This window comes from Myotis davidii, unplaced genomic scaffold (assembly GCF_000327345.1).
Source record: "Myotis davidii unplaced genomic scaffold, ASM32734v1 scaffold225, whole genome shotgun sequence".
Lineage (NCBI taxonomy): Eukaryota > Metazoa > Chordata > Mammalia > Chiroptera > Vespertilionidae > Myotis > Myotis davidii.
Genome location: NW_006296222.1, coordinates 302,210 through 313,739, shown reverse-complemented (window position 1 = coordinate 313,739; position 11,530 = coordinate 302,210). Strand labels below are relative to the sequence as shown.

The window sequence follows — 11,530 nt, the reverse complement described above, 5'->3', positions numbered from 1 at the left end:
AAGGACTTGTATGCATGCATATAAGCATAACCAATGGACATAAGACACTGGGGGATAGGGGAGGCTAGGGGACTGTCAAGGGTGGGGGGAGAAAAATGGACACATACGTAATACCCTTTGTAATACTTTAAGCAATAAAAAAAAGAAAAGAAAGAAAGAAAAAGAATGGTAGGTTTTTATAAAATTACATAGCTAAGCTTTATTTATAAGTTTACTAGAGGCCCAGGTCACCAAAGTCGTGCATGGGTAGGGTCCCTAGGGCTGGCCCATGATCAGGGCCAATCAGGGCCTTACTTCCCCCAGCTACTGGCTGCTGGCTGGGGGCTTCCTTCATTCCACGCTGCCCTCTGGTTGTAAGTGCGTGTCATAGCAAGTGGTCAAACTTTTGGTCAGTCAAACTCCCTAGGGAACACTTTGCATATTAGCCTTTTATTACATAGGATTTTGTGCCAAATACTACCTAAAATATGTTATAATCATTTTATTTTTTAATTCTTAAATTAACCCTGTGGTATATTTTCTAAATGAGGAAGTTAAAACAAAACAGTAAGTACCTTTGCTTGCGATCTACTTAAAATGATAAGGCATCTGAATGAGTTAGAAGGCAAAGTTTCCCCTTATTTAGCCCGTTAATAGCAATAATGTCTCGTTTACACCAGCTGGCATGGCTCAACATCCGCCTATGAACCAGGAGGTCACGGTTCAATTATCGGTCAGGGCACATGCCTATGTTGCATGCCCCATCCCCAGTGTGGGGTGTGCAGAAGGCAGCTAATCAATGATTCTCTCTCATCATTGCTGTCTCTCTCCCTCTCCGAAATTAATAAAAACATATTTAAAAATAATAACAATTCCCTGTTTATTGTTTGTCATGTTAAAACCATAGGCAATCATTTGTGTGGAAACTATCAAGTTACTTTCTAACAATGGTGGGCTTAGGATTTTTGTATTAAGAGAAGCTTAGGTGTTGGCAGTCTGGCTAGGAGTATGTTAGCTGGAAACATTTTCTTAACACTATGTTTGCTTCCTAAGCAGTCTATTAATGCCAATATGGTGTGGTTTCCAAGACGGTCCTAAAGATCCTGCTCTCCTGTTATCTACACCCTTGTAGTATCTTCCTGCATTGAAATAGCTCAGGTATCTATCACATAGAAGGTAGGGTGAAGGTGGAGGTATATGACTTCTGAAGCCAGATCATAAAGGGCCTTATGGCTTCTGCCTTGCGCTCTTGGATCACTCATTGTGGGAGAAGACAATTGCCGGTATGTGTGGATGTTTAAGCAGGTTTGGGGGAATCCCATGAGTCAAGAACTGAAACTTCCTGCTAAAGGCCAGCACCAAATTGCCAGCATACAAGTGAGGCCCCTTGGAACTGGATCTTTTAGCCAAACCAAGCCTTCAGATGCCCAGAGCTCCAAGAGATACCCCAAATCAGAACCCACCCAGCCACCCACCCCACAAGATCATAGATGTATTTTATTGTTTTAAGCCAGTAAGTTGGAGGTAATTTTTTACGCATCATGCAATAGTCACTGCAGATAATATGCTCACTTAGTTTGGCATTGGAGCAAAAGGTGGATATAGTTTTTACTTCTTTGGCGTCCTGGTTTTAATTGATTGACATGGCAACAATCCTTATGTTGTGTTGGCTTCGATCAGACTTGTTTGGTGACCAGGAGTAGGCCCTTATGGTTAAGTATAGGTTATTTTAGAATTGATGTGAACGTTTCGCTGGCTACGTGGAGCAGTCAGTGATGTGTCCACATTCAGAACGCAGAACCTGACATGACGTAGTCAGACAATGGCTGACCCTTTCACCTCTCCTGTGGGTTGTATATTCTCTTCCTGCTTTTCATGTCTTCTTGAGTCCTCTGTACATTATCAAAATTATCATGGCCCTGACTCTACGCCATGGCGCCTTTGCCTATGCATTTCTACAATTCTTGTTTTCTGTGCTTTTCCTTTTCAAACATGATTTCTTGATTCAAATCCCCACGCCTGCCCCCTCACCAAAGTATCTTATTATTCCATGTTATCACTTAAGAGAAATTAAACTATACATTTCTGGCCAGTGCCTAGATTGTGTGCCCTAGTGCAAGCCAGACACTATAGCCTAATCAACTAATGTTAGACACTACTTTGGAAACATGGGTAGCCACAAAGGACAGTTTCTTCAACTAGTGCCAAAAGAGTGAGTTTCACTTAAAAGTGGTTTTGAATTTGGCATATGGCAGGCAATGTACTTGACATATATTACATAGCTTTCCATCCTAAAAATAGTGTTTTTTAAATATCTCACTTCATTCTCCATATGTACATTCAAAGAAATTTCAACTGCCCTAACGTTAACCATACATTTTTTTCAGTTACATTAAACTTTACGTACATTTTTAAAATGTTACCCTTTTTCGCTTGTCCTCTAAAGTTGTCAGTTTCTCAAATCCAATGGAAAATCAGTCAATAAGACATATAGCTGAAATGTTATCCTCTGATAAATGTAGTATAAAAAAACGTTTTGCGCTGCTGAACACATTACACTTTCAGACGAAGACAACGACAAGCAGAAACCTTATTTAGTTGAAAAGCCAGTTTACACCTGAGTAGCCAAGGAAAATAGCTGTTCAGTGCTATAGCATGCTGCTATGTAGTGAACTCTCTTATTGCTGTTGCTTATATGATATTCAATTCCCCACATATATTTCTACATAGCATATCTACTATGAAATCCATCACTTTGAATATTATAGCAAGTCTACAATAGATAAAATAAGGCAATTTATTAAAAAACATTAATAAAGATTCTGTTACTAGTGTCCAGGCATCTCCATAGAACCACATTTTCATTATAAGGCATATGTTATCTTCAGAAAGAATTTGAAATTTCAGCTGTCATGAATAAGTACTAAATTACTGGGGAGTCAGTAACTGTGAGGTTTTTATTTTCTAGTTACCAATAAAAGCTTTTGGGACAGAAAATTTATTTATGGTATATGAAGGAATGCATTCGTGTTTCACGGATTCCATATGTAGAGAAAAAAGTCAGAAAGCCCAACTCTTGGTTCTACACATGCTAGCAATAGACAAAAATCTAAGCTTGTTTAAGGAAAAACTAGAAGGAAATTAGGTGAATAATTCTGCTAAGAATATTACTGTCAGATTTGACATAAGAGTAAAGACTAAGAAATTCAAAATGACTTGATGTTTGAAATGTCAATTTAATATAACACAGCCATAGCATATCTATGCTATGCTAAGGACTTTGAGCTCATATACTAACACACACACGAGCACACACATGTGCATGCACACACACATTTATACATACATTATGTGTTTTTTAGCAAAAGGGTGGCATTATGAAGCCTGAATTTATTATAGTTAGCTGTATATAGTGTATGAAGGATAAATTAATATGACAAACAAAACCATTCCCATATGTAAATAGCAGTCAAAATAAAAAATAACATTCCTTTTATTGATAATTACTTTTATTCATAAAAATGGCTATCTTGATCTCTTTGGTATGGCAGAAAGCTTGTATTGTTGTAACCTGACTCAACATTTGGGGTTTACCTTGTGTAGGACAGAAGGAGGTTTCAAGTGGTGAGGGGTGGCTGGAGCAGGGAGGGAACGAGGAGAGAATCTGGGAAGAGAAAGCTCTTGGCTTATCTGGGCTTGTTGACTTGATACCAAAGAAATCAAACATCCAGTATGCTCATTCATGATAATAATATAATCTCTGCCTCTCTGCTTAGGTTATTTTGCTCTCAGAATTATCATCTTAAGTCCCATGATTATTTTTATTCAACTTTATGCTTTATGTTCAATTTAGATATATTTCCTCAGATTTTGTTATGAAATCCAGACTATCAAATTTATTAGTAAAAATGTAAAAATTTATTAATTTAAAATCATATAACTACAGCTATTCCTTCCTTCTTCTTTCCCTTTCTCCCTCTGTTCATTCTTCTCCTCTTATCTATCTATCATCTATCTATCTATCTATCTATCTATCTATCTATCTATCTATCATCTATCTATCATCTATCTATCTATCTATCTATCTATCTATCTATCATCTATCTATCTTGCTCAGCAGTACATCAGTTAAGTCTATACCTTTAGCTTCTGGCTAAAACTCTTTGGGGTCACATGTTGAATTACTTTTTTTGTAGTTTATATAAATAGTGATTATATTTTATTTTTTAAATATTTAATTTATTGAAGAAATTTTTGGATTTAAACATGTTTTCATATTTTTTCTATTGTTGTCTGAGTATGTCTAAGCTATTTATGCTTATTGGCAAAACATACAGACTAGAGACTTTTTATTTTCTAATGTACTTTGTGGCCACTCTTGAAAATATTTCAAGATATCTTAAAAAGAAAATACTTTCTGTTTATATAGTCCAATACTTGTTATAAAAATATTAATCTTAAAATTATATTATTAAAACTTTGTCCTTTTCTCTTCACTTTTCAAATATTAAGAATGAAGAAATAATATAAACAGAATGTGTCTGTGGATTTATCAATGTTGTATTCAGTCCTAGTAGTTTCTGCTTGTTATTATATTGCTATATATTTGGGTTATATAATTTTAAGTTCAATATGTAGTGCCTTTAATTTATCTTCTCTAATGTTAATATCACAAATAATGTACTTTTTGGTACTTTCTTATAAGTGATTGTTTATCTTAAAAATAAACCATCCTTATTTTTAAGTCCTTAGTCCTTTAAAATAGCCGTGCTTTGATATACTAGTAGGGTTTGTGCATGCTTTTGCCTATATCTATAAATTATATCTCTAAAATTCTCACTCAGTTTGCTCTTATTCATCTTTTGATGTCACCTTCAGCATTATCATTAAGGAAGTTTCCTCCAGTCTCAGATTAGACTACGTCTAATCCACCTGTTCAAAACATTTCAATGACTGTTTCTCTCTTTTATAACACATTGAATTTTCAATTTTTTTCTCTACCATGATTTGGGTACTGTTAGTTCACTTTCCCCTTCTTAACTAAAATAGATGCTCTATTAGCACAGAGCTGGGTCTGTTCTAATCTGTGTATTGAATACAATATCTGGCACATGCTAGGCATTCACTCAATACTTAGTGAATTAATGGAGATATATGTCTAGCTACTGTTGTTATAAAATAGAAAAATAATGAAAAGCGTAATCATGGCTCAACTTTTCCTGAGCCTACTGAAGAAAGGTTTATTTCCTTGACCTTGTGTACAAAGACTTTCATGATTTTATCATGGACAAATTCTCTGGCCTCAGCTCCTATCAGCTTTACCTTCCAACTATATTCAATTACTTAAATTTCTCTAGATGTGTTATGGTGTGGTCTGTTGATATACCTCGAATGTCTCTAGCCATGGTCCCTTCTGAGTTTGGATGGCATTATCTTTCTTAAATATCATGAACCCAATGAAGCTATCCTTCCCTCTGCTACCCAACCTCTTCCCCTCAGAGGTAATCATGTCCTGTCCCTAGCCACTGAGCCTGAAATTTGTTTCTTTGATTGGATTTATCACATGGTCTTAATTATTTGTTAGCATGGTTCTCTCCCTTCACAGGCCTATGTCCTCTCCTTGCAAATAGATCTATTCTTTTCATATACATGCCAAGCACACCCTAAACAATAAGAACAACACCATAATGCCCTGAGGAGATATACATATCATGTGTACATGTTTGAATAACTATTCTTAAAGAATTAAGAACACCCAAAATCATAAAAGAATGCTTACTCTACAAAAATTTATTTAGAAATATATATAACAAGTGCTGAAAACTGCATGCTTAGTCCTTCAGCCTCCAGCTAGGAGTGCTGGACATCCACCATGGGTATTTGGTTTTTGTTGTTTGTTTTTTTTAAGTTATTATGCCTTAATATGGTTAAAATATTCAGGGAGTAATTATATGTGTATGAGGTTTTTGTTAGTTATACTTTCTTTTTACTTATATTGTTTTTCTTTGAAAACATAGAAATTGGATAACTTTGAATTAGTAAGGCAGCCAGACATTTCCTTGAGAATATTTCTATTGGTATTACCTCTTTATTTCTATCTTACTATTTTAACTCTCTACTGATTTAGTGGTGTATCATATTTAATAAACATGTTGTCTAGAAACAAGTTAATATAAACTCTTACTTTGCATTGAAATACACCATATATTTCATTCTGTCTTGTTTAAAAAGTGAAAACATATACTTGCTTAAAAATAAGCAACTTTTGTGTTCAGAATCCTATATTCATAAGAAATCTTACTCAGAAATATTGAGAATTATAAAATATAACCTTTACAATTTGTGACTTCTAATGATACTGTCAAATAAACAAATAGTTTAACTGCCAATGCTTGTTCTAAAGCTGTATTTCAATACAATTAACTTAAAAATCCCATTCTTTTCAATGATGCGTAAAATGTTCTGTGTTTATTAACAAAACCTTTATGACCAAGAAGAATAGGCTATTTCAAGAAACGAAGGGAACATTGTTAATTATTCCCAGCATTTTACTGTTTTGTTCATTTTAAAGTAGTTTGTTGAATTCACTTTACTATTTTTATGTACATGTTGTCTCAGAGATTGTGACCTCTTTAATAGTTATTCACATTATTGTGCAACTGAAGCTCTCTTTACTCATTTTTCCTTCTCTTTCTTTTTAACATGCTGCAGTAGCTAACATATTATGGAGAGAAGAAGGTACTAAATTCTATTATTTCTTATATTGTTGTAATTATTTTGCTTAATCTTTTGGTATATATGTTGACTATCAGTTTTAATAACCAGTTTTTATTTTGAGCCAATATTTTTATTTGATTATATTTCAACATTTTTGTTTAAACTTCTACCATTAAATATATTGATACCGCTCATCAGCTTGAACCATAATTGATATACAGTCAGGAAATTAAATTACAATATATTGAAATACTTTTAAGAGTATAAAATTAAGTTTAAAAAAACTTTAGTTAAACATAATAAGCCCTCATTAGGTTAGGAAAAGAACAAATATAAAAACTGTTGCCTTATCTAGGGAATATAATAAATTATTTAACAAAATGGGTTATAAACTTAAGGGACCTGGATTCAAATTCAGTCTCCATCACTAGGGCCTTTTTATGAAATAATATTCTTATTTCAAAAATAAGGATATTTATCAATACTCATTGGATTGTTATCAGTTTTTTAAATATAGTCCACATTCAATAAATGGTATCTATTGTCATTTGTTATCATTGTTGTTTTTATTATTTTTTACTTAATCACAAAGGCTGGAAAGGGTTAGACCAGGTACTCAAATCGCCCATCAATGTGTTTTAATTATATTCTAAGGAGAAAAATATCTGTACCAACATTACACTCCAGTTAAACAATGGCCCAAGTTACTGTCTTCACAGTCCATCCAAAGCAAACTTTCTCTTCCCCAATTACAGCTTCTCACATGAGCTGGAGACACTGCTACATTTGAAGGCCATGGATCATAAGATTCAAATAATTTTGAAATACATTTATTTCAATTTTGTTCTCAAAGATGAAGATACTACCTCCCTCCTTTTATGAGATAACATCACTCATATAATAAAAGTGTAATATGCTAAGTAGACCGGACAGCCTAATGATCTTCCGGGTGAAGCCACGGCTGCAAAGGCTGAGGCAAGTTGCCTTGGCTATGGGAGCCGAGCCCCTTGCATGAATTTTGTGCATCAGGCCTCTAATATATATATTGTAGTGTGTGTGTGTGCGCGCGTGTGTGTGTGTGTGTGTGTGTGTGTGTAAGATGGCACCTACTTCCTGAATTACAGTTGCCCAATAAATAGCTTGACACAATCATTCCTCAGGGCTTTATAGGAAGAATGAAAGAGTAAGTCTTATTTTAAATGAACATAATATAAGGGTCTTATTGCAGTGGAATGCTGGGATACTACTGTGTGTGTGAAAAGATTTTTAGCTCCAAAGGTATAGATGCAAAAACGTACGAGCATTCATGAACCAAAAGTCTACCTCTGCCTAGTTATCAATGTGAGAAATGCAATTGTGTACAATCTATTCTTGCCTATATTTTTCTTAACTACAAAAAAGAAGAATTCTTCTATATGTCAACAAAAGATAAGTAAGTTTAGGATGATTTGAATGTGAAAAGATTAATATCGACTATAATTTACATGCTAAAGTAATGTAAAATTAAGTCAGAAGAAGGCAATAATCACAAGTTCTCGCTGCATTGTAGAATTATAATTTGCTATTGACTATTACTTAAATGCTAAAGTAATGTAAAATTAAGTCAGAGAAAGGTAATTAACACCAAAAAATCTACTTTGTTATTGACTTGAATATTCATCTAGTGATCAGAATTAGCCAAATTTTATTGTTGGTATAAATTACATAAAATATTTTCTATATATAATAAATAACATACTGGTATTATCACAATACACTCTCATTATTGAGCAGCTATCATCAAAGTATTGAGACAGGAATGCACATTACACCCATTTTTTATCTATTCCATGTGTTCAAAGGTGCATTATTGATTAGAAAATCCCCTGGAAAATAATCCTCTCTTATGAGACTGCAGGTAATTCTTGCTTATGTCCTCTTTCTGTACCGAAAGAATAACAAAGCAAAAAGAAAGCTCACAAGGAACCAACAAATATGGATTACATTCTAGAGCACAGTACTCTATTAGATTAACAATCGACCTGTAAAAGACAAAGCACATATGTCTGACTTCACCAGGGGATGGAAAACGGAAAAGAAAAACAGCCTGCACATGTTCCCAATCTTTGCTGTGACTAGAGCCATGAAGCTTTCACTGGAGTCAAGAACTTTTGTAATATACTACAATAAAAAGTAGTGATGAGGAGAGAATTGTAATTAAAACCTACATGGTTATCAAATTCCTTGGGACACAGGACCCTGTTACACTTTCCAATATGACTGAGAACACATAAACTCATGTCTATTTGGGTCATTTTTATCCACTTATGTTTACTATATTAGAATTTAATACAGAAAAATTTAAGTGGGTATTTATTAATGTATTAAAAGTAATTATAATAAGCCCATTACATGTAGCCATTAATAGCACATTATTTTTAAAGCTATGTATTCAGAAAACAATGAGGGGACTCATATTTTTCAAATCTTTTAAGTGTCTGATTGAATAGGAAATGCTAGCTTCCTATATCTACTTCTCCAGTGAATTATTGGGACATCATTTTTGACATCATGTATCTTACACCTGTTCAAAAGTGCACTCTACTTCTGGGAGAATCTAATTGGGAAACAGAGAAAAACACACACCAAAAAAGCCCACAAATGACATCTTAGTATTATTATGAAAACAGCTGTAACTTTGTAGGCCCACTGAAAGGATCAACTTGAGACCTGCTCAAAGAAAATAAATTTGGACATTGAGCATTTCATGGATTCACAGAATTTAACATCATGGAAAACTGAAATTTAGCAGTATATCTCACAGTATAGATTTGAGGAAATCATGAGGACAGTAATCATATTCAGGTTATGTACATTTCACCCTTTGTTTTGCCCCAATTAATGTTTCAAAGAAGAGATAATGTCAGTTATAAAAATAGTGATAGTTTTTGTTTCTTGATATCTTACTATGTGTCAGTCACTGTGCTAAATGTTTTAATTTCTCCATCTCATTATAATCTTAGAACTCTGCTAAATGTTTTAATTTCTCTATCTCATTATATTCTTACAACATCTTTATGATATAAGTATAGTAATACCTTTAAATTTTAAGATAAGGTAATTGTGACATGATTGAATAACTCTACCTCATGACTGAATAGCACAAACAACAGTTGGTTCTATAACTATAATTTGCCTTAGAGCTGTCTGAATCCAGAGAATGGAGTTGATCTATCTGTTGTAGTCTCCCATCCCTTCTCAAAAAAAAAAAAAAAAGGTTAGAACGTAGAAACTTATAGTTATAATGAATATATGCAAATATGTTGTTGCTACTTTACAAATAAATCTAATGAATGCCCCAAAAGAAAATCTGAATTTGTCTTCAATTATCAACATTTCCATCATCAGGTAATTTATATTGTTCTGTTCCCACTATATTCATAATAAATGTACATATGTACAATATTATAGCAGCAAATTTAAAAATAAACACATCTGCATCATATATTCATATTATAAATTCTGCTGCCAAATACTAAATAGAACTTTTTGATGAACAAAATATGTCTAACAAAAAAAGGCAAAATAGACCTCTTGTGGGTAAGGAGGGAGGGACTCAAAGATGACTCTAAAAGATAGGTAAAGTTTTATTCCAAGTCAGAGTAATTGATACATAGTTGTTCACTTTACAATTATTATTTTTAGTAATATACTTATATATGGTATTTTGTTGGCATAACTATTTCATACACACCAATGAATTACATTTCACTGACAACAATAAAATGCAAAAACAAACTAAACCTTACATAATGATATCTGTGTTTCTTCAATAACCTAAAAAGTAGTTTATGCTTGGTAAAAATGCTGATGTGTAATTCATACTTTAAAAAGAAAGAAAATGGTCTCTCAGAATGGAAGGGTGATTTGGATGGATTAAGTGTGTTTTAGAGGAAAATACAGCTCAGAAATTTCATCAGTGCAAGAATAAAGTGGAATCCCACTGATTGCATTGTGTACAGAATGTGGTAAAGTAATAAAAGGCAGGAAGTTTTCCAAGAAAGTTTACAAACAAACTAGGCATAGAGTAGTGCCAGGTTCAGTCATCTTCACATTCCTGATGGTGGAGTGCAATTTTGAAGCAGCTAAAGGAGGGCAGAGTCATGTTCATTCAAAAATGTTCTGTGGCCCATAACCCATGAACATAGACACTAGTGCAGTGAAGGCCTGGGGAGGAGGTGGGAGTGGGATGGAGGGGATTATTTGGGGGAGGGGTAGAGGGGATGTCTGTAATACTTTCAACAATAAATATACATTTTAAAAACTAATAAAACTAATAAAAAGTTATGGACTTTGTAATAATCATTGAAGATAGTATGTAACAGACATCTGACCATCAGACACCACATTACTACTTGTTTATTATGTTTATAGGTTTCAACAACAATTAATACCTAAATGACTAAATTGATAGTCATTGATATATAGCACACATCAATCTTAAGTTCATGTTCACTGGAAGCTTACTAATACAAATGAACATTTTTTTACATTAAAACTGACTTTTTAAAATTTTATTAATTGAGCTTGGAATTTATAGTCGTTTATACACAACTATAATTACAAAGAATAGCAGACAACTACTAAGTTATATATATTTTAAAATATGACTTGAATTTAGTTCTTGCCTCTTCTGCTATTTAGGATTGTCCCATTGTAATGTAGTACTCTCTGGACTTAAAATGGTTAATTGCCTGATAAAGATTGCACGTATTAAAATATAAGTAGTGTAAAATATTTATAAAACAAAGCTGTGTCAAAACAATCTGGAGTCATTTAAAATGTATATATATAT

General features: G+C 33.3%; 1 protein-coding gene across 2 annotated transcripts in view; it reads left to right on the top strand.

Annotated features, from left to right (window-relative positions):
• The window catches only part of FSTL5 (follistatin like 5), a 570,527-nt gene that overhangs the window by 486,503 nt on the left and 72,494 nt on the right, over nucleotides 1–11,530 (top strand). For both annotated transcript variants that reach the window (XM_006771055.2, XM_006771054.2), the window contains exon 11: nucleotides 6,691–6,717. In XM_006771055.2, the coding sequence (XP_006771118.1) occupies nucleotides 6,691–6,717 (27 nt within the window). The remainder of the gene's footprint in view (nucleotides 1–6,690; nucleotides 6,718–11,530) is intronic.